This window comes from Ostrinia furnacalis, unplaced genomic scaffold, assembly GCF_004193835.3.
Source record: "Ostrinia furnacalis isolate ACB-3 unplaced genomic scaffold, ASM419383v2 OfSCF7582, whole genome shotgun sequence".
In the NCBI taxonomy this organism is placed as follows: domain Eukaryota; kingdom Metazoa; phylum Arthropoda; class Insecta; order Lepidoptera; family Crambidae; genus Ostrinia; species Ostrinia furnacalis.
The window spans coordinates 349,783-375,149 of record NW_021137821.1 but is presented as its reverse complement, the minus strand read 5'-3'; the positions used below and the strand labels follow the sequence as shown (position 1 = coordinate 375,149).

General features: G+C 36.7%; 1 protein-coding gene across 1 annotated transcript in view; it reads right to left on the bottom strand.

Annotated features, from left to right (window-relative positions):
• The window catches only part of LOC114365316 (nephrin-like), a 174,845-nt gene that overhangs the window by 31,385 nt on the left and 118,093 nt on the right, over positions 1-25,367 (bottom strand). The window contains exons 5-6 of the mRNA XM_028321847.1: positions 11,463-11,538; positions 3,329-3,444 (exon numbers count right to left, since the gene is read on the bottom strand). Of these exons, the coding sequence (XP_028177648.1) occupies positions 3,329-3,444; positions 11,463-11,538 (192 nt within the window). The remainder of the gene's footprint in view (positions 1-3,328; positions 3,445-11,462; positions 11,539-25,367) is intronic.

Here is a 25,367-nt window from a genome sequence, read left to right as displayed (position 1 = left end):
CCTGCCACCTTTATAAGATCACTGTCTAGGTCTTACCAAAGTACACACACTACTTCAGAAGTGTAATTTTAGCTTCGAAACATCATTTTTCAATGCAAAATAAACGATCTTTTTTTACTTCGTTTGCCTCCTATCACATAAAAAAAAAAAAAAAAAATTATTTCTTTAAAAATGCAATCAAATTTTACTAAGAAACATTTAATATGATTTGAATAGATACCAAATAGATAAGATTGAGATACTACAGATTATTACCGTGACCGTAAATATCCGAAAGTATCCGAAACCTCGTTCTAAGATAAGGACGTACCCATCACATGTCTTAACCGTAATCCTAACTCAGCGAAACCATTAATTTTTCTTAACTTTTTACGTGTGACGGCCACAAAAACTTATCTGTGGGCAGAGTATTGTGACGGGTCTATTATTTTATTCTATGGACTAATGGACGCGCATAGAGATATTAAATATGACGGTGTTAGACGTAGTGGAGATAGAGATTTGAAAAGAGGGTCAATTATAAAAATGACGTACGTCTTTATTCAATAATAAGGCGAATATTTGGTTTTTGTACCGGCAAGCGTAGCGTAGGACGTCTACCCACCAGGGGTGCGATGGTGAGGGACCACCTCGTGGTGCACCCTGGGCAACGTCCGCGTGGTCTGTTCACGCGGGCGGCTAACTTCTCATCTGCGCGGCAGGTCTCGTCAACTCGGCGGGCCTGTCGGGCAACCCGTAACCCACAATTGAGTGGGCCGGGGGCCGTCGAGGCATTTGCCCGGGCCACGATGCAGGGGACATCTTTAAAAACCCCCACAGGTGGGGGCTGGCGGGGGTTTTGCCCGGGCTCATTCTTTGGAGGGCCGCTCTCGGTACTTCTCTGATCAGCAGAGTTGACCGAGCAGCGGCATAGAGCAGACCGTAACCCGCTACGGCGGGCCGGGGGTCCTGTTGTACCAGGGCCGCGAGGAGAAAACCTCTATAAAAAACAACTGGAGGAGGGGATTCGAGGTTCCCTCGGAGCCAGAGAGGCTCGCTCGTGAGCGAACAGATAACCTCATAAAGGTAGCAGGAAGGCGCTGGATACGCGCCGCTACCAACCGGTCAATATGGAAGTCATTGGGGAGGCCTATGTTCAGTAGTGGACGTTCTGTGGCTGAAATGATGATGATGACGGTTATATGTATATTGCACTTGTAAAAAGTTATTAATTGAAAATATATCCTGTCACCTCCTTCCTTACGAATCGTAAACTTTTTTATGCATAACAAGGCAGGTATTTGACCACAATCGCACCTGATATTAAGTGGGATGCAGTCCAGGATGGTAATATCTGCCCATAAGTACATATTCACTCTCGCCTTGAAAAGGCCCGGATTATAGTCTTCGGGATTGACAGCAGCAGGCAACGAATTCTAGTCCCTAGCAGACTAATAATACATAATTACTTTATACATATTTACTCATAAGGCTTATCACATAAGATCTTCTAAAAATTAGAGAGTAAATTAAAATATGCTATACCTACTCAAATTGTATCTTTTTCTGACAACAGACTCAGATCAGACTTTAATCAATGTTTTCTCTAGGTAATAAATTAGAATTCTTCACGCCATGGCGCAAATTGATCACAGTTTGTGTTACCGGGACAGCGATCGTCTGTCCCCTACCCTACGTCCGTCAAACAAGAAAGTAGAAAGTAATACCAAACTTTGAAGGATTTGTTTTCCGGTCTAAGTGTGTCTTGTATCTTTCCGTCACTTATACTTCCTAAGAACAATCAGCGCACTTATTATACTTTTATATATAGCAATGTTATAAAGAGGAAAGATTTGATTGATTGTTTGTTTAAATAGGTTTCGAAACTACCGGACGGATTTGAAAAATTCTTTCATCATTAGAATTCTACATTGTTTCTGACTAGCGACCCGCCCCTGTTTCGCACAGGTTTGATGTACTTAAATAACTTTCTCTTCAATCACTCTATCTTTAAAAATACCGCATCAAAATCCGTTGTGTTGTTTTAAATATATGTATAAGCATAGGCATAGGGACAGACAGACAGAAAAGCAACTGAGTTTTATACTATGTAGTGATGAAGATGAGGTAATGAATAAACTCAAAAAGTTGAAAAAAAAAAAACAGCAATTAAAAATTATTTCTGATGAAAATAGGGTTCTGATGAACACAACAACTACCAGTAGTAATAATAATTATATATTTAATGTTTGTGATTAAAATAATGATTGTTATGTTTTTTTACTGAAATTATGTTGTTACAGCGATCATCACATTATCCCAATACGTTTGTTGTATGTATTGTATCACCACACATAATGTTTTGTATCAAGTACTTGGATAATGAAATATCGATGGCTATCACATATCGTAAACAGGACAAACACGTTTCATAACAGATAATCAACTCATATTCGGTTCTTTCGGTAACAAGTAAAAATAATGAGTGTTATGGCAGACGTCTTTGGGAGCATTTGTCCTAAATTAGACGCAGCGTGTGTCCAATTGTGACCGATATTGGTTATAATATCTATGCGGGGGAGATGTATTTGTGTTTCAGAACTGAAGAATGGGTGAGACTGTGTAGAAATTCTTCTTTTCACTAAAATAAATAGGTAATTTCGATATCCCACGTCACATAAGTGTGTAAAGTATGAAGTAAACAAATCTATTTGGATAAATGACATTATACAAATTGTTGGAAGTCGCTTTCAATCGACCAATAGGGATGTTTCCTGGGTAAAAAGCAAGAGTTTTAATAAGTCCGTCAGTTAGCTTATCAAAAACTACTCAACACGTATTTTTCACTTTTTAAAACCAATGAAAATGTAAAGAGATAAAGCGTGCCAAAGTTCTAAAGAAAAGGCCCGTGACGTCAGTGAGTACGTAAAAGTGCAGCACTTTGTGACGTCGCGCGGAACTTCAACGCACTATAACTTTGTAATTATTTGTTTGATTGACAATTAAAAATATACGTGTTCAATTTTTTTATACTAAAATTTACGGACTAAAAATTTTTTTTTAGGAAACTAGCCTATTTGAAAATCATTTCATTATTATTCGTAATAGAAATCCTGTTGCTAATATGGTGATGATAGATTATGATGAAGATGAAGTATCGTGTCTTTTTTATGCTGAACAAGACAGGTATCACACTAGATATAAAGTGGGTGTCCAAAATGGTACACAGAACATACCTGCCCAGTAAATGAATATTCACTCCCACCTCAAAGAAGCCCGGATTATAGTTAACTAAACAATTTAGATATGTAAATAATGATGTCGTAGGTAAATAAATATGTGTACTTACACAAAACACTGAGTTGTACGGTACTCCTCATCGGGGTGTCTCTTTGCAATGCCTCGTGTCTCGCCTCGCACGTAAAATCGGCGTAGTCGTCATCGGCTGTCGCCTTGAAATGCAATCTGTGGAACAAGATAATAAGGTTTCGATTACTCTGAATGGTATAAAATTATTTGCACGTTAATATTTTCATATTACCTACAAATAATTTGGACCAATATGCCTGATAGATACTGTGTACCTATTACTTGTATAAGAACAGAAAATAGCTTTAGCTACTTCATTCTTTAAGCCCTCCAATAGGATTGGAATAATATCTCTATTCATAATTTCCCATCTAAATATTCAAAGTATCAAATTATCGAGTCAAATTATATCGACTAAAATTCCGAAAAGGTAATTATTAAGCTGTCACTTCAAAGTACAATATTACACGAATTCGTTGTATTGAATAGTATCAAAGTAATATAAACTTCAGCGATTGTGAAAATCTGACATGTTTGACACTTTATGCTTTTCACAGGCCACGGACTCGCCCGTATGGTACCGTGGAAGTCGAGTTGTTAAATTAATTTGAAATTTTGCAGAGCCAGTGCGTCACGAGGTTGAATTACGGGCGGCGACGCGCTGTCACTTGTTTTGTAGGAGCCTGTAACGATTAATAAGCTATTTTAACGCTATAGCACAACGCGGGTGTGTAGAGACCGTCATTTTTGTTTTGTAAAAGCTGAAAGCTCATGGAATATGCACATCGTACCTTAGCACAATTGTTAAACAAAATTAAAGCGAATTCTACCTTTGCATTAAACCCAGTATGTACTTTGAAAGTCACGTTAAACTTTGTCGGTGCCCTTATGTACTAAATTTTCGATCAAATTTCTACGATAATCCAAATCCATACACTTCTCAACACCCAACTGGCCTATTATAATGTATTTTCGTAAGAAATAGGTACCTATTGTTACCGCAGTCTGCTATCTGTCGGATACCCGATCCCTCTGATACGGTAAAAACAATAGGGTGCCATTAAGGGGATGTTTACTAAAACAGCCTTGATATACGTAAATATTATACTATAACAATAGTAAGATGATCCCTATAAGAAAATGTGTTGTTATGGGGCGATCTATGAAAATAACTCCTACATTTGATTAGATTTACTCATAATCTTCCGGGTCTTATGCTCGTATTCACAAACATTACTGTGAGGTCTCACACAAGGTGGACCGACGACCTTATAAAGGTAGCAGGAAGGCGCTGGATGCAGGCCGCTACCAACCGTGCGATTTGGAAGTCATTGGGGAGGCCTATGTTCAGCAGTGGACGTCCTGTGGCTGAAATGATGATGATGATTCAACGCTCTGCGTTTGATTTGCTGCATCACTTAAGCAAGTATCGTTTTCAAGTACGGGCGTTAGTCATATCTTCTAGTATAGTGGTTGATCAAGTAGAGGTCAAGGGTTCGATTCCCACGCCATACAATTTGTATTATGTACTGTATGTAAGTATTACGTTTGGGAGAATTCTATCTACACTAATATTATACAGAGGAAAGATTTGATTGTTTGTTTGTATTGAATAAGCTCCAAAACTCACTGAATGTCTGCGGTAAAAATAATTATTCATTTTTTCATAAAATGAAGCATGACCACTATTTAAATAAAACAACATGAAACCATGTATTAAAATAATTTCATTTTAACAGGCAGGTCGATGTAATCAAATAATTGATAGACAATGCACAGTTGAAGTTAATACTGACGTGTATACTCGTATTAATGAGTAATATATGTATGACGTATGACGGTGTCACAATCGGGCTCACGCGGTGTTTACACGTAACGATCACAGCTTTTGTAAAGTCGTTTTCTGTTGTGAAATAATAGTCCAGTCATTTGGTAGTTTACCTGGAAAGTTTTCCGGGAGTAATAAAAATTGGTATTCATATAGATTTCGATGTGCTCTTTACGAATTTCAACTTTGCGACCTCGTATGGTTGCCATATTGGAAAAATACTGCCTAGTAGCAGTTTTTCTTAAATGTTTCCTTTCGGATTAATTTTATGACAAAACATGCTTATAGAAACTAAAACTAGAGACAATTTCCTATTTTTTATGTCTATGTAACCTTTTTGTAAAATCAATAGTTTAGGCGTAGGAGTGCCGCAAAGTATACTTCTATATGAGTTTGACCGAAAAACTTATTTGCGCGCTTAAACAGCAATTTGAGTTACACTATGTACCTATAGCAAGTGCTGAGAAAAAACGCTGGAGGAACCTCAAGGGTGACATTGACATTATGATGTGACAAGGCATACAAATCGGTGGTCTGAGTGTGAGTTTACATCAACGCGTTTAAAAAATGTATAAAAATTTTAGTTTTTGAAAGCTTCCCGCTAGGGGCAAAAAAAACTCACACTCAGCCCTCAGAACTCTCGCTGACGTGTGACCATCACAAAATCACCCTCCCCTGTTTATCCATTACTCACTCACTGCCTGATTTAAGCGCTAAACCTATAAAAACACCATGATGAACGAAGCGACAGACTAAGTTAATTCGTTCATTCGTTTGTTTCAGCCAAAAGACGTCCACTGCTGGACAAAGGCCTCCCCCAAGAATTTCCACGAAGAGCGATCCTGCGCCGCTCGCATCCAGGCACCTCCCGCGACCTTCACCAGATCGTCCGTCCACCTAGTGGAAGGCCTGTCTACGCTACGTCTTCCGGCTCGTGGTCGCCACTCAAGAACTAAGTACTTTCTATTAAAATAATTCTATACACCACATACATTTAACTGCAAGCCTTTCGACTATCCAGGTCAAAAGTTGCCGCATGTAAAAGTAATTTAACAGCAAAATGGGAAAGTGCGGAGAGAAATAAATTTCGCATTAAAGCAGATTTAGCCGGATTACTCCGAATACAAAATGTTTGAGTGACAGCCACTGAAACAGCGGCGGGAATTAAAGTGAAATTAACGCGGGGTTTACAACAACTGACAGTGGGGTAATTAAGGTTTACAGGAAAAATGTGCTTCGCCACTGGCCAGCCTTTGTAAGAGCAAGGAAATCATGGTTGCTTGCTTTGGGAATATTTCTTAAAGATCAAAATACTTAAGCAAATTTTAAGGAATCATTTGCGGTCCAAAGGTAAGGATTATCAACTTGGAGGACGTGTTCAAAATAATAGTTCAAAATTGATTACTAAAAATTAGTTGGCAGGCGATTTCTACTATCGTTAAAATACATTTTAATAAGTAAGGTTGCTGGATTTGATTCCCATGAGGGTCAAATTAATGTTGCATTACTTTGGGTATTTGTTCCCAGTGTATAGTGACTTACTCTATATTGTTTGTCTCGGTCAGGCAGTCATATGCCAATAACTGAATTTGTGAAAAGATATTATAAGCGTTTATTACCACCCAAAAGGTGGACCGAAGACCTCATAAAGGTAGCAGGAAGGTGCTGGATGCAGGTTGCTACCAACCGGGCAATATCAAATCATTGGAGGAGACCTATGTTCAGCAGTGGACGTCCTGTGGCTGAAATGATAATGATAAGCATTTATTAAAACCTATCTCATTCTAAGTAATAACCATTTGAGTTCCTGAATCACACTAATATTATAAAGGCGAAAGTTTGTGAGTGTGTATGTTTGTTACTTCTTCAAGCCTAAACGGCTGGAGCGATATAAATAAAATTTGGTATGGAGTTAGCTGACACCCTGGATTAAGACATAGGCTACGTTTTAGCGGGTAACACTGCGGGGCACAGCTAGTTCTTCAAATTCCAGGAATCAAACCTCCAACTTTGAGATCCACGCCCCCGCCCCGCCCAAGTGAGTGACGTAAAGTGCTGTGTTGCCAACTGTCTGAACTAAATAAATAAATCTCCTGAAACTTCTCGTCCTATGTCATATGTTTGTGACGCGGATATCGTCAGCAGAAAAGTTGCCATGCGAGAAAATACCGGAGTTAGTTTTTTATGGAAAAATATTGGGCGTAGAAATGTTTAAAAATGTCAATTTTATGTGTGAGTACTGATAGTTGTAATTAATTAAAATTTTGATTTAACTAGATTTTGACCGTGACTTTGCCTGCGAAGTCGGTCCGAGTAAGATTTGTCTTCTAAAAATCTGGATAAAAACTATCCTAGTAATTTTTTCTCGGAGTCTCAAAGTATCAATAACTACTTAATTTCATCCAAATCGGTTCAGTGGTTTAGCGTGATACTTTTATAGACAAACAAACAATCATCTTTGCATTTAAAATAGGTATTAGTATGGAATCATGGATAACTAAGTAGTTTTTTCTCATGCATCGATTTATATGTTGTATTTATAAATCATAGTCAAAATCAAAATCAAAATTTTCTTTATTTGTTTAGACTAATTAAATTAGTTCTTGCAAATCGTCAAATGCTCTTAAGGAGCCTATACATGTCTCATTCTTTTTTTGCCCTACCAGCGCTTCGAGACAAACATTTGGCAAGTGCTGAGAAGAAGCGCCGCAACAAACTCAGTCACCACAGCTGTCTGACGGTTTAAAAATATAAAAAAGTAGGAAGTTACAATACATTCGGAAGCAAGTTACTTACCACGCGCTCCCGTTGATAGAAGGTGGCCTTTAAGACGCCCATCTAGCACGAGACCGCGTGGCAGTTTTGAATATATTTATTTAGTGCCGTGCTAATTTCTAGGTTAATTGTTGCGTTTTGATACATATATATTTTATGTCAGGTATATCTTTCCTTGACCAGTCCCCGAAGGCAGCGCCTGTTCACAGACTTGACGTGTGAACCAGCCATCGCTTCACTCGACCATATTTATAGTCTATTGGTAATCCCGAATTCTCAATTAATAATGCTTCAAAATCCGTTCAGTAGTTTTAATGTGAAAGCGTTATTCATCTCACATACATGTATTATGGCTTAGGGCTTTTTAAAAACATATAAAATAAACGCAAACACACAAACATTTTTTCTGCTGACGGTCCGACTATATGGCGTAATAAAAGTTTACTGCTGTGTTTAGAGAGTGACATTTTACAAAATGTCACAGTTACATGTGACGTTCAGGGATAAGTTTAATGAGATGTGCTGAATGTTACTTTTAGCCTACTGCAGGTAAGGGGAAATGTTTTTTTGGTGAATATATTTTACTGACGGATTAGCAAGCTGAAGTGGCAATGGGCAGGGCATATAGTACGCAGAACTGACGGCCGATGGGGCAGAAAGGTTCTGGAATGGAGGCCACCTACAAGGTGGACCGACGACATCGTAAAGGTAGCAGGGAAGCGCTGGATGCAGGCCGCAACCAATCGATCAACGTGGAAAGCATTAGGGGAGGCCTATGTTCAGCAGTGGACGTCCTATGGCTGAAATGATGATGATGATGATAATGAGGTAGGTATTACATCATAAAAACTTGAAAAAACTCAAGTCTCATACGATTATTAAAAGAAGTTGGATTGTATACTGATATGCATATTAAAATTATTCCCCCAACTTTTGACAGGGGCAGAAAGTAATTCGCGGCAACCAAAGGCGACGATTATATGTTTTCAAATAACTTGAACGCGAGTTTAAACTGTGTAGCAGCCATGTCACACTGGGAGTAGGGTCTTTAAGGAATTATTCCCACCTCTCGTTCCCACCGCTGCAACTCCTGTGTAGCTAGGATCTACAGCTTGACCGTCAATAAAAACCCTACCAGTGATAGTCAAGTTTGTACCGGGGAAAGTTAAACTGTCATTGGATCCGAAACTAAATGAATCAGAAGGACAATTAGGGGCTTGCATTAGTTCGTTCGTTCGTTTCAGCCGAAAGACGTCCACTGCTGGACAAAGGCCTCCCCCAAGGATTTCCCCGAAAACCGGTCCTGCGCGGCTCGCATCCAGGCACCTCCCGCGACCTTCACCAGATCGTCGGTCCACCTAGTGGGAGGCCTGATCATATAGAATAGAATATATTTACTTGTAATATAGTAGGAGCTTGCCTTAGTACCTAGCCTTTTCAAGGTTATATTATACTGGTGTGAGCTAGACAGTTTCGATTCCAAATTATGTATTAAGAAGGTAATAAGTACCTTACGCCCGTAGTCACAAACATTACTATAAGGTCTCACAGTGCGCGTGGACGCATAGGATCACACACAAACCAATCACTGAGCTCTATTCAACGCTGTGCGTTCGACTTGCTGCTTCACTTAAGCAAGCATCGTTTGTGAAGACGGGCGATATTATTGCTTGACTAACTTCTTTTATTTATCTCTTCTTATGCCATCAAAGCTTCTTTACATTCACTGCGTAATATCCTTATAAAATTACGGGTACATATCTTCCCTCCTTTCTGTCCCATGGTTTCCATGGCGCCCAAGTGAGTCAATCCACTCACGGTGGTAAAATTGATTTTACGCGTCATATACGCGCGTTGTTAGGGTAAATTCGTTCTTGGAGACGCGTTTTGAGTTTAGAATAAGTGAAAACAAAGTTCAGTAGACAGCATGTAAAGCTAAATGCGGTGTTTTATGTAGTTGGAATAAGGTCGATAATGCGACAAAAATGTAGCCCGATGTGTGGAAAAGTTGGCGATTGCCATAAATAGGTATGGAGTTTGAAGTTTGACATGATTTGCGGTAAATGTTGATGTGAACTTAGTTTGATCAACTGCGGTCTAAGGTTTGGATCCCACTGGTGACAATATAATATATTTATTTTAAAAACTAAAAACTCAAAAAACTCATTTATTTCTGTAAATAGGCTTTAAAAAAGCACTTTTACACGTCCCAGTATTAACCCTACCACTGCTTCAGGACAATAAATGGGCCAGTGCTGAGAAGAAGCAGCGCAAGAACCTCCGTCACTATTGTCAGCCTCTTTTTCAAAGGTTTACAGGCTTCAAAAATACATAGTTAAAAATATAGTTCTTGTAACTCACGAAGGTGAGTGAGCTTTACTTGTGTGTGTACATGTACGTACATGCACATAACGATAGTGTAATGTCTATCAAAACTTTTGAAAAACGTACAGTAGCGAGCCACCACACATGTAAAGCTTACTCGCCTTCGTGAATTGCAACAACTATACTAGATTTTGCTCGCGACTTCGCATATAATTTTGTCCGTTACAGAAAACAAAAAGTTCCTGTTTCAAAAACCGGGATAAAAACTATCCTATGTCCTTTCCCGGGACTAAAACTGTCCCTATACTAAATTTCATCAAAACAGTTTCTGTGGTTTAGGCGTGAAAGCGTCAGTTTTTTTCTTGATTTACATTCTTTTAGATGAAATAGGTAGGACTTAAATATTACCCTATACCGGGAAATATTACTCTATACCGGGAAACAGTCAATGAAATCCACAAACATGGAAGTGTGGTGTGTGTCAGGAATTCCCAGAAAGGTTCTTATGGCTGTATTACTATGATTGCGTGGTTTGCATGGTTGATGTACGTACAGTTTGATTAATTCATTTTATGTGTAGGTACTTTAGGAATTAAAATAGTGAAGTGCAAGTCTCAACGCGACATTTACTGCTTGTGATCACGGCTCCGCTTAGTAACGGAGGGAAGTCGAACCTTAACTTCTAACTCCTCCTATGTTCTTCTGATTAATTTTGTTGCGGGTCCAATGACAGTTTAACTTTCCCCCGGGACAAACTTGACCTTCATTGGTTGGGTTTTTATTGGCGGTCAAGCTCGATCCTGGCTACACAGGAGTTGCAGTGGTGGGAAAGAGGTGGGAAAGAGAGGTGGGAATAGTCCCTAATAGCTGAAACGTCAAGCTTTAAGTAGGTACCCTCGTTTCAGCCAAATGACGTCCACTGCTGGACAAAGGCTTCTCCCAAAGATTTCCACAACGACCGGTCCGCCCGCATCCAGGTGCTTCCCGTGGCCTTTAATAGATCGTCGGTCCATCTAGTGGAAAGCCTGCTCTCACTATATCTTCCGACCCGTGGTCGCTATGTTCTACACTGTACTACATAATAAATGTCGCGTTAAAATCCGTGATTCTCTATTTTTTAATTGTCGCAGCATTGCAATCATATGTAATTGTGGTAGTGTAGGTCAAATTCTACATTTGCCTCAAGTAAATTAGAGAGTCATGCTCCTGCAGTGGAGACTAAATGAACTGATGATTCAAGACTCACCTGGATATAGTGGTGTATCTAGTTGACTTCGGGTTTTCGTTTGGACTCTCCACCTCTCTGATTTCTTCTTTAGACACTGAAACAAAAAATAACATGTAGAGCTTGATTACAAAAAATTGCTCGATAGACGGACGACCATCTATCTGTATCACGTAAGTTGGTGTATTGAGATGGAACTGATCGTAATTTTCATAGCTGGAAGTCAATCATTACTCAGTTTTTATAGATTGATCCCCATCAGACAGTTTACTCTTGAATTAGGACAATAAGTTGTGACCTTTTAACTCATTACAACTCATAGGAGAAAAGGAAATCTATTTTACATTTAAAGATTGTTTGCGTTTATTAATAAAGCCATGTATTCATTAGGCAACATTTGTTGATAAACTGTTTATGACTAGTGTGAAACAAGTTTACCATAAACACAGGTTTCTGAAACTTGGCCGTCCACACTTGCTCTCCACTCATAGCGGGGAGCACGGCAACATGTATCATAAACAATGTTTCATCACCTATGTTTATGGACTGTTTATAAACTGTTTACAGAGATGATGAAACATTGTTTTGGAACAGTTTATAAAAAACAGTGTTTATCAACAAATGTTGCCTAATGAATACATGGCTTAAAAATACTTGATACCTACCTACTATTCTAAGATATCAAAATGTATAAAGTATCAAATATGTGTCGTACTTTAAATAAACAACTTGAAAAAATCGAACCGCCTAAGGTTTTAAGGACGGTCGTGGGTTCGAGTCCCGCCTTTGGCAATTCGATTTTTTCAAGTTGTTTATTTAAAATTTAGTTTGGAAAGCGACGTCCTATGGCTGAAATGATGATGATGAAACTTTTGCCACTCTATGTACATAATTCTATTTCTATACAGTGTGTCCGGGCTTGTAATGATCAAACTTTAATGGCGTAATCTATGGACAATTTTATCGATGAAAATACTTCAAATTTGGGGCTTGACCCATTTGTCGCAAAATTACGAGGATTTAAGTTTTTTATTTTTAGTTTTCACCTCTTCCTTCAAAAACAAGTGAATACGTGGGTAACTTAACATTAATAAGCGAATATTTGATATCATGCGATAGTCAATAAAATTATCTATTAGTAGAAGTAGAAAACGGACACAAGTTTCATACATTTTATGGAAGTAAGAATGGATTGCATTAGAAAAAGACATGATTTTTTTCACTTCTTTTTCAGTTATTTTCCAACACAAGAAAAACCAGGTCGTTAAAGTATGTTTTATTTGCATTGTATTAGGTATTAGTATTTGAGCTATTCTACAAAACGAATGTTAATTTATTAGTCTACGTCTATTAGTTTTGACGTTATTGTTGAACAAAGATACCCCTTCCCAGCCGATTCCATAGCGCGTCGGAATAGGTTGTGTGATTCTTTCAGGCAGTGCATTTTCGCATGTTAGCAGCTCTATGGAACCGGCTGGGAAGGGGTATCTTTGTTCAACAATTACGTCGAAACTAATAGACGTAGACTAATAAATTTACATTCGTTTTGTAGAATAGCTCAAATACTAATACCTAATACAATGCAAATAAAACATACTTTAACGACCTGGTTTTTCTTGTGTTGGAAAATAACTGAAAAAGATGTGAAAAAAATCATGTCTTTTTCTAATTCAATCCATTCTTACTTCCATAAAATGTATGAAACTTGTGTCTGTTTTCTACTTCTACTAATAATATATAATTTTATTGACTATTGCATGATATCAAATATTCGCTTCATAATGTTAAGTTACCCACGTTTTCACTTGTTTTTGAAGGAAGAGGTGAAAACTAAAAATTAAAAACTTAAATCCTCGTAATTTTGCGACAAATGGATCAAGCCCCAAATTTGAAGTATTTTCATCGATAAAATTGTCCATAGATTACGCCATTAAAGTTTGATCACTACAAGCCCGGACACACTGTATAGGTATTAAACATAAACGTATAACAATGTATAACCCAAGGCTGGGTTATAACAATAAACGCTAACATAGCAGTAACCATCGCCTCCGTCTAGCCTCTAGCTGAAGATGCTTCGTACTCAAACTATGTAAATGTGCACTTACCTTTACACACGGCATAGAGGCTAGTGCACATTGGAGTAGCTTGCCGAAATTAATTTTAAAATTTTGACAGAAATTGTAAATATTATGTAACCAACTTGAAATTCGTTTTTTAAAAACTTGTAAAGATGAATTTATTGCAACAATATTAATAAGATTGATAAACATGTACCTAACAATCGTTCGTTTTAGTTAGAAAAGCTAGTTCAGCTTGCCTTAAACTACGTCCACTGCTGGACAAAGACCTCGACGAAGGACATATCGTTTCATACACGAAGACGCGTCCCACCATTCCTCCGCTAATGTTTGAGTGTTCGGTACACGCTAAATGATCCACGAGTGACGCACACTACAATAATGACGCTCGGATTGCTCGGATCAAACTCCCCGCACCCCGCGCTTCCTGAGATCAAAAATTGGTGCAGCGCGTCTTCGTGGATGAAACGATCTATACCTACTTTAATTTATCCCTAAATTATTATATTTAGACTTCTTATCGTATCTCAAATCAAAGTAAACTTAAAAACTAGATCCACTATGACTTCATTTCAAAACGTGTATTTTTTCCTTCGAAATGTACATATTTTATTATAAATAAGCTAAGATTATAAGATAGAAATTGAGTATACTCTTATCCTAAACTAAAGCCCATTAAAATTCACACGTCTGAAATTCCACGAGCTCTATAACGCCGCCTTACACCCACCAAGTTTCATAGTCAAACTATGCAAATGCCCACTCACCTTTATACCGCACAGTACGGCTTAAACTTTATAATTTCGGTTATTTTACATCTTGGTAGGATAAAGCAAATTGTTATAATAAGCTTTAGGATGGTGGGAGCCATTTTGGATGGGAAATTCAAAAAATGTATATAGGGTTACTATAGAAAAATGCATTTCTATTATCCACTAGCGGCCGCCCGCGATTTCGTACTAGTAGACCCCGTTTTACCCCCTTAGGGGTTGGTATTTTACAAATATTGCGGTAAAAAGCATAATAAAAAATAATTAGTCAAATTGATCCAAGCGTTGTTGAGTTATGCGCTTGACACATTTTGCAATTAAGTTTTTATTATAGATTAGCTCTTGCCCGCAGTTTTGCCTGTAAATTTAGTCTGAGTAGCCTTTATTACTAGGGAATAATGTAGCATTCAAATGAAGAAATATTTTTTGAAATCGGTCCAGCAGTTTTTAAGTTAATTCGTGACAAACATACAAAAATGCTCTTTCCTCATTATTAGCATGATTTGGTAAAACCATAACACTAATTATTATGTTTACTGACTTGATTATCGCAAACGAATATGCTATGATTTTAACATACTAAATACTAAACCGCAGTAAACAGGCCAAATTAGGATTTAACTTGTTCAAATAAGGCACTTAATGAAATGACTGCGGGCGCAAAGCAAATTACCTAATGTTCTAATACATGATCATTAAATTGCCGATTCATTGACAATATTGACAAACGTTCGGATTAGCAGGATTATTGTATATTATTAAGGGATTTGGGTACTAAATACTTATATTATTATGTTATTATGATGAGCAGTGCCAGGGGCTTAAGACGGCTTATAGAACCAGTTGTAAGGTTATTATAAAGTCACCTTACAGCGTACTAGATAGAAGAAGGATTGGGTAATTTACACAACCAATTTTGTTACCGTCTTTTCGAAGTTTATCTAAGGACAAATTCGAACGGATCGGCTTTTTGCGGGGTTCTGCAAACGGGTTGTTTGTTAAATTTAAATAAGTATTTTACTAAAAAACGAGATTTCTCTCCGTGGGAACAATAAATAGGACTGATGTGCTATCGACTGTACAAAACTTATCCCCTAAATTACCCAGAATCGAGGATTCCAAGAAGGACCAATAAATTCCAGACAATATCGACCGACCACTAAGCCAATCCAAAATGGCCGCCTCAGACTGAAATCTCGCCGTCAATTAAAAGTAAAACTCAAAAAACGATTCCGACGAATCCAATCACCCTGTATAACGGAACAACCAATTAGCGAACCCTTAATCGGTTTAAACTCATCCCGAGGGTTCGGATTCCGACTTATTATTACCCTTTTATGTGTCAGGGCCAGAGTTCGATGCAATTAGAGTAGTCGGGAAGGATTTGACACCCTGTATAGCTTTTTTGGAAGTACAAAAGAAAATGCAAGAATTTGGATTGCAAATGTTTTTGGGGATGTAACTAGAAAAGGAATATATTTACAGATAGCAGAATGTTTAACGTAAGTACCTAATATAAACTGTAGAATCATATTCTGTCCTTAAAATAAACAAAATGTACCTACAGGTAGATAATATGATGTTGACTCTAAAATAATTAAGTAGTTATAAAACTTACAACCCATATGACAGAATACTTAGATAAATGAAAAAACTAGGAGTGGAAAAAATGTAGCATCTTCTAATTCCTATCAATTTCCCGAATCTTTCCCGAATCACAATATTGTAAAATACTATGAAATATGAAAAAATTGAATTTTTAACATTTTTTCGAAAAACCGAATGCAATCAATTCACAAAATTCACGGTAAAAAATCAGAAAATTCCATTCCTCTCAAAAGATCTCGAAAAAACGAATTCCACGATTCCATTTTCCGATACGACGTCACTAAAAGCCAACCCGGCCCTAATCTGTATATATATAAGTATAAAGATATTAAAACAAACCATCTGCTTCCTTTATTCCTTGTTCCGCAACAAAAAACTCCTTCCCCCAATAAACAAGCGGTTGGCCAGACCACAAACCGCTTTCAAATGTGTTTTACCTGAGTTTAAGTCAGAAAAGATGGCGGCAACAGGTATATAAAAAAATTTGGTTCACAAAATTGTACTTGAACTAAAGTCGCTGACATAGCCCGACGGATTAGAAAGATGAAGTGGCAATGGGCAGGGCACACAGTACGCAGAACTGACGGCCGATGGGGCAGCAAGGTTCTGGAGTGGAGGCCACGTACGGGAAAACGCAGCGTGAGACGCCCACTCACAAGGTGGACCGATGACCTAATAAAGGTAGCAGAAAGGCGCTGGATGCAGGCCGCTACCAACCGTGCGATATGGAAGTCATTGGGGGAGGCCTATTTTGAGCAGTGGACGACGTCCTATGGCTGAAATGATGAATGATGATGATGATGGTTTTACTTTAAATCTAAGACTATGATTGCTATATTAGGATCAGTTATTTAGGACGTGTAAAGGTGTTCTGAAAAGATTATAATGTATAATGAAGAATTTGAATTTTTAAATTAAGTTGAAGTGTGTTATCATTACTGATACCTATATGTTTTTAACACTAGAATTTTAAAATATTTTGTAAATTACTGACAAATACACTAACAGAAAGGCTGATGTTAAAAAGAGAAAAAATCCTAAATGAAAATGAGCCAATTGAATGAATTATGTAAAGTGATCTAGGAACTTTTGAACAGTTACAAATATTTGTGATAATAAATATAACTGCCGTATGAAATCCGAGCATAACAAACATATAAAAGCTAGACATGATAATATTTTAACAGTTGACTACACTTAAATCAACAATGACTTAGGACTAGAGATGAAACGGATATCCGGTAACTATCCGGTATGCCGGATATCCGGCCTAAATTTACTATCCGGCCGGATACCGGATAGTAACTCACTATCCGGCCGGATACCGGATATTAAAAAACTACGACAATTTTCTATTAATAAAATGAAATACATTAATCTTTGAGGTAAATATCAATAAAATGGCTTATAATAATGACGGTTTTTGTTTAAAGTCCAAAAAGTTACAAAAGCCATATTAAGTAGTGATGGGCCGACTATGGTCTTTGCCGACTAACCGACTAGCCGACTAATCGGTTTTCAAATTGCCGATTAGTCGGTCGACTAGTCGGCAATGCCGATCATTCTAATACCTACTTGTCCGAAGTATAATATCTAGATTTCTCAAAGAAATAAGAATATCTAGATTTCNTCATCTCTACTTAGGACATTCTTAACATCACAATTCAAAATAATACAGTTACTTTAAAACCCGCTCTCTCTTCAAACTGTACCGCGGATAAATTCAACGGGTATTCACAAGAGATCCTTTGATGGTTTCTTTATCTGTATTAATACTATGTTATTTCTGTTCAAGGATATTTTATATCGAAGCCCTCACAAAAGATATTAAAACATATCTCCTACTATAGGATGCGGGAATTTTTTGCGTTTTTCGCTAAATCTTCCGAATATTATTTGATGTTGGGGACTCTTTAATTTGTCCCTTTGATATGAAAACATGGATGTTTTTATATTGGGTTTTAGATGTGAATACGTTTTATTTGTGATTGACTTTTACATTGATTAATTATTGGAGTATTGTAAGGCCTCAATACATCGTTAATTCGATTGAACACAAGTCTTGGAGCTGAGTAACTTGAGCCTGGATTGGCGTATTAAGAATTTTTCGTTAAGTATCTTTATTGAATCTTGGCTCAAGATCAGAAGTACTTATAATATCACCTTGAAATACGCGAACTCTCTGCGGCTTGAGACGATTGATTTTTAATATGTCTGCAAAGTTAGGGATATTAACGTATAAAGTCTTAAACTCTTTATAACTTCTTACTTTTTAGATTTGTTTAACTTCTAAGGCATGAATATTATGAAGGGTTAAAACACAGTCATTGTCACGGATAAGACCTCTAAAAATATTTGTTTAATCTTCATAATTTATTGTAAATTTTATTGCCGAGCTAAGTTTTGTCTGTCTATTATTATCTATCTCTCTATTATCTCTATTATTTTTTTTGTAAACATAACATCAAATGAAAAACAACTACAACAGTTGTGGCTTTTCATTAACTGACTTCATTTTATAATAGTTCTTAATATTTTTATGTCCAAAAACAATGTATGTTCAAGTTTGCTTCCACACAACGAGGACATTCTTTAAAACTCCATTAATATTGAAGAGCAGGCATGATAGCACGTCATGTTATTAAAATATACGGAAAATTCTGAAAAGCATAGTCGGGTTTTATGGGTTCACCTCGGGTTTAACACTGGGGCACAGAGTAAAAATGATCAGAAGACTTTTTGAAAGAATATTTGCACTTTGGCAGTAGCACTAAAATATAATATTAATTTCAGACAATAAGATTGCAATCAAGCAATGTTCTAAGTGAAGAATAATGAACATTGAACACAGCAATTTTTCAATTAGTACGAATATGTCCTGTTTGGGAAACGAACCCAGGACCTTTTCTGATCAAGTGTCGAATTCCCTTTCTAAAAGACACGAATACCTATGTATTTAAGAAACAAAGAGAGAGAAATAATCTTACTGAATATTTTCGACTTGTAGCCGAGAGCCGGTATAACATAAACGCTGATAAAAACAGAAATAGGACTCATCTTGCGGTAGCCATAAGTGGCTATACGATGCATTAGAGAAAATTAATAGTCATTACTGGGAAGCAGGGACCTATAGCACCGGTACCTTGGAAGTAATGTGATTGATTACCGTGATTCCATACGGACTAAATTGGCATAAGAGGGCAAAGTTTTATGTCCCACTGTAGGGAATGGCGTCACTGCAAACAGTGGGAAGAATATGGGTGTAATCCCACCACAATAATCAAATTAGCTTAGAAGCTACGATAGCCGAACGGTGAAGGGGTCGGACTGGCCGACTCGTGATCCGGGGAACGCGGGTTCGGTCCCCGCCGCCGCTCGACTATTGTGGTGAGCTCACTCGTGATACAAGCATATTTAGCTTAGTACGAAGGGCTAACTGGACTATGAGTAATAAAAAAAACCATTAAATTCGTATTTAATTAGTAATTATTTTCACTTTGAATTATTTGTTCGTGGGTTGAGGGATAAGAAAATCTGTCATCTCATAAATTGATTTTGATTTGTATCAAAAAGATAAGTATCAGAGCTTCCTCCAAAGTATGAGACCCGAATAAGAAGTATTATCCCCCATTTTACCTAACCCAAATTAGCTAATTAAAATTAGTTATTAATTACTATTATTTTCACGTGTGGATGGCGTAGCATTTCTTCGTGGGTGAAGGAATATGAAAATCTCAATATTGATTTCTTTTGTCAAAAAGATCCTTAAGAAGTATTACAGCTTTCATACTAAGCAGAAATCAATAACGTATAGTATTTTTAGACTACACTCATTAAAAGTAAAAGAAAATGAATGAGCCATACCCCAATTACTGCGAGGCAAGAACCAAATAAGTACTCTTTTTCACATTTCACAAGTACACCATTGATTGGTCCGGAGTTGGAATGGAAGCTTCGCAAATTAAGTTGAAATCGAAATTAAAATTATATTTTTGTAATTTATCATTTGGCTCATTATGTAAATAATATTTAAAAAAAAATGAATTGAGAATTTACTATGTAATCTAAATATACAATAACTCAACGGTGACTGACTGACATTATTAGTGATCTATCAACGCACAGCCCAAACCACTGGACGGATCGGGCTGAAATTTGGCATGCAGGTAGATGTTATGATGTAGCCGTCCGCTAAGAAAGGATTTTACGAAACTCCACCCCTAAGGGGATAAACGGGATTCACGCGTACGAAGTCGCAGGCGGCCGCTAGTTTAAAGTAAAAGTTGATCACACAGTTTTGCCAGTTAAGTTATAGTGCTGCCTGCAAGGTCCTTAAGTTTTCCAGGATGAACAATTCAAATTCAAATGTAGAAAAGATACTAAATAAAGTTATATCCGAAACTATGCGATCAAAACTAATAAAACAGTAGTAACAGATTCAACATTGAGTTTAATAATGACGGTCTGAAAATGAGTAAACGTATTGATAATTTTATATTAGTTTATGATAAAGAACGTATCTCAAGGTTTCTCATTTACGGAACTCACAACAATTATATTATTATGGTTTCACTTTACTTAACTAAGTTCTGGAATACCTTGAAATTTCTGGGAAAATCTGTACAATGCGATGATGGAAGGTTCCCACTATTATTCCTGGAGAAATGAATATTAATACCGCAGGGAATTGTACCAAATCTAAATTATACTATCTTGTCTTGACTTGTATTGACTGACCTAATGATTATTCGGTTAGTCATTAAAATAAGGTAATAGTCAGTCGACTATTATCTTTCAATAAATAGCAAGGGTTCTCAGTGTTCAGAGCACATAGCGTAGTATAATGTTTATTGCGCTTTGTTAAATTATTTTAGTGATCAATGGTACCGATAATGAGGTGTGAATTTCTATGCTAAAAGCTAGCTTAGATCAAAAGAAGAAGAAATGCAAATAGTGTCGTGTACTAGACATAAATGATCATCATCATCATCATTTCAGCCACAGGACGTCCACTGCTGAACATAGGCCTCCCCCAATGACATCCACATCGCGCCGTTGGTAGCGGCCTGCATCCAGCGCCTTCCTGCTACCTTTATCAGGTAGGTGATGACATACGTCTCCGAAACGTGGCCTCTCACCATAGGCCTGATAAAGAATCTCAAATTTGCTATGGAAAGGGCGAAGTAAACGATCTAAAGTCACTAGACATAAATAAATCGATAAATTTAGTTGTGTTCTCGACATCTATCGAATAATATTAAAATAATTTGTTTTAAGCCCCTAACAGCTTTAGTGCGCACCGTTTCGCAAACAACGAAGCGTGTACAAGAGCCCTTGATATAGAAAAACAAGGAACGAAAAAAATGTTTTGAATTCGTTACGTTAGCATTTTCCTTGTTACACGTTTTCTGTTATTACGTTAAGTTGTAAAGCAGTGAAATAGTCAAGGTTTTATATGTAGAATTGTTTCTGTCTGCGAGTTTAATAATATTTATATTTTAATTGAGAAACATTTCGTTTCGTTCAAAATTGTATTCTATTGGATTCACTTGGAGCGTATCATACAGTCGAAATTGAAATTCATCTTACATTTTCCGTATTACAAACTGCAGTAGGAATACACAAACATATCAGATTTATGCCATTTGATATCAATTCCTGCCCCGCAAAAGATTTGTTATTAATATAATTGTAATAAGTATCAATAAAATTGGTTATAAGTTTATTTTATCTTATCTTACATAGACGACATATCAATAAATCCAATCAACTTTGAATACCTCAAAACTCGATTCGTCGAGGAATTAAAAATTCAATAAAATAATTTCCGACCGAGACACCCCCACAAAGCGAGGGGGATCGCGAATATCGAGGGTTCATGTCAATGTCACAGCGAGTTATTGGAGTTGGGCGAAACCGCGGAAATGCTATAGACGAGCTGGATATGTCTAACAAATAAGATTTTTGAATCACACCCAGCTTCAAACGAATTATTTATCTCAAAGGATAAGCATTTCAAAGGAAGAAATTGTATACAAGGAAGTAACACCAAAAAGTAGGTTAAAATGCCAATTACGTCAAGTTAAAAAAGGGTGCGTAAACTCATTACATAGGACTTCATTGAATTAATAGCCGCTTTAAAAAAATGCGTATTAGTATTCAGTAAACAGAAAGGGAACCACATAAATTATTATTATTTGAATTATGGTAAAAGATTGGCACTACTATTATATTGGGTTAGCCTGTAACAATAGTCAATGTGTGTGTATGTAAATAAATAAATAAATTGTCCGTGTCTTTCTCTAGTTAAGAGTTTATACTTATTTTGATTACGTAGGTATTTGCTAAAATCCATAATCGAAAGAACCACAATTTAATAGTCACTGACGAATTTCATCATGATACATATTAGAATCATCGCGGTCAACATAAACGTTTCAAAATTCCCGCATTTGCATGTCGTGTCATGCCAATAAATGACCGCAACATGCCGCATCTAGCCGCCGGTTATGGTGTCGCTAGTGATGCAACTAACGAATATCGACAGCTAATATTTTATGCCCCGAATCCGCGTTACCACGTAATATCGCCGGCATTTTCTATTAAAACTTCATATTTCTTTTCAGTGAGTTTGTTGTCATCGCGTAAAAGTAGCTTGAATTTTTGGAGAAACCTAGAATATTATTTTGTCACTCTGAAAAATCTTTACCTTTCGCTTGTCTAGACAGAAATGAGGTTTTCTGAAGATTGTCGAGTGATGTGAGCTTTCATGTTTTGTGAAAAATAGGCATTTATTTAAATGTATTTTGTCGAAGATTAAAGTAATACTGACATTATAATTTATTTGTAACATAAAGAAAATGTTTTGACATTACTGAGTAAGAGTTAAGTGTAATTTTGAATCGATGTTACTTTGTGAGTCTACTTAATTTTCTATACTATTATACCTCTATTGCTAGATACTCACTGCTACTACTACTGATAGATATCAATTCATGTAGAATTGATATCTTTTTTAATGCATGACAAGGCAAGCATTTGACCGCAATCGCACCTGGTGTTAAGTGAGATGCAGTCTAGGCTGGTACATATCTGCCCTGTAAGTGCCTATTCACTATCGCCTTGAAAAGTTTCGGATTATATTGTTCAGGAAAAACAGCAGCAGCAGACATTCGGATGTGCAACACCGATATTCCTGAACCATCGACTGTTCCCAATTATAAATCATTCCCGTCACTACTCCGGGCAGCCACTGCAATTGTTTGTTGATTGAAAACTGCTTAATGAGTGACTGCAGACGAACCTATGAGCCCAATTAGTGATCGAGGGGCCAATTATTGGAGGACTGTGTGCCTAATATTATTATTTTTGAGTGCATTATCGTTGGAACTTGTATCAGTGAGTTAACGCGATATGTTTTCAGTGAAAACCATTCGATTCATTGATATGAGAGTGAACATTTTGTTTTATTTTACTAGCTTTCCGCCCGCTGCTTCGCCCACGTGTAATTTTGTTTGTCACAGAAAAACTTTATCGCGCGCGTCCCTGTTTCAAATACCAGGATAAAAACCATCCCATGTCCTTTCTCGGGACTCAAACTATCTCTATGCCTTTCATCAAAATCATTTCAGTGGTTTAGGCGTGAAACAAGACAGACAGACAGAGTTACTTTCGCATTTATAATAACTATTAGTAAAGATGTTTTGCCAAAAAATTTGAAACCATTAATTTGTAGAGATTAGAAAAAGTATTTTTATATCAGAGAAATTCACTCAATCCATTTTGATTGAAAACTATTGGATTCATTGAAATGAAAGTGAACGTATTGTTTTGTAAATTTTTGAGAGTCCTGCCTAAATCTATTTGCTATTGTTAAGCCAAGAGAATGCTATTATTTGCTTTTATTAACAGGCTTAATATTAATAACATAGACATTGTTTGACAGATACTACCAAACTTGAAAATAAGGTTTTAAGAAAGTTATTCAGCGATTGGACAAGAATAACGGTTCTATGTAAAAAAATTGTCAGAAATTCGTCATTCGTTAACAAACTTTCGTTAATACTAAATACTAATAGTTAGCCAGTCACACAAGGAAACCAAAAACTTTATGTTAATAGTAAATATTTCCCGTTTTTGCAACACTTTACTGTTCCACCCCTATTGCACGGTAATAATATCATACAGTATTGTGACTTCATATAAACCGACGAAACGCGAGTTTTCCTTCGAATTTCAAATCACGGGACGTGGTTGAGATCCAAAAGTTAGGGGTGTCGCGAATGTGCCGAACGGACATCGATGGCCTAGTGTTGAAAATGACTAAGGTGATTGAATTTGACTGACCGTCTTAAACGATCAAATTTGTCAAAAACTAGTCATTAACTGTCAGAAATTGACATTTTCAGTCAGTTTGGTTTGAAATGAAAATTATATTGTATAAAACCAGCTTTGGCCCACGACTTCGCCAGCCTGAAATTAAAGTAACAGGTCATTAAGTACTCATTATAATTAGTAGATTCAAAATTATTTTAGCATATTTTTTTAAATTAAATCTACTAATCACAAAACAACACGCATTTTTATCCTATTCCATTCACAAAGTATTTTGTTTGTCTAATAAAAAAAAATTACAATCACAAAACTAGATAGAAATTCTAAGTAGACAGATGTAATTTGAATGGGTACTATAGGTGAGCAGCCCTATCGCATGTTGTCATACCGTGACGTACCGCGGGGCTGTTGACATTTATTTTAAAAATATGGCTGAGTTGGAATACTGTATAGATAGTATTACCGTGCCTATTGGCTGTAGGGTGATGTTATACAGCTTAAATAAAGCCTTCCTCGATAAATGGGCAATCCAACAAAAAAAGTTTTTTTCAAATCGGACAATTAGTTCCTGAGATTAGCGCGTACAAATAAACTCTTCAGCTTTATAATACTGTATGTATAGATGTGATGTTGCACACTAGGGATGTTATGGATAAAAGTATTTTCGGTTATGGATACGGTTACGGATATAGGAATACCATTATACCTGTTTCGGTTACGGTTAAGGATATCTGTGCTTTAGAATGCAATTTGCAATAGTTGTCCAACACGATTCATTCATGGCCGCACACTTTACATCGAATAAAAATAAAAAAGCAATAAAAAAATAAAAATTGATACTAGATGGCATTATAAAGGTAAATCAAGCTGTTATGCTTTAACATAATTATATAATAATGTTATACAAAAAACCAATTATAAACTGCCTACATCCGAAACTATCCGAAGCCTTTATATCGGTTACGGTTACAGTTCCGGATATATTTTTTATTTCGGATATCCGAAAGTTTCGGTTACGATTACGGACATCCATAACATCCCTGTTGTACACGGCTAAAGTGGGATTGGTGATGTATTTATTTGGCCATCCATAATTCAAGCGGATCCGTAGGATATTGTAGCTGAAAGTAAAT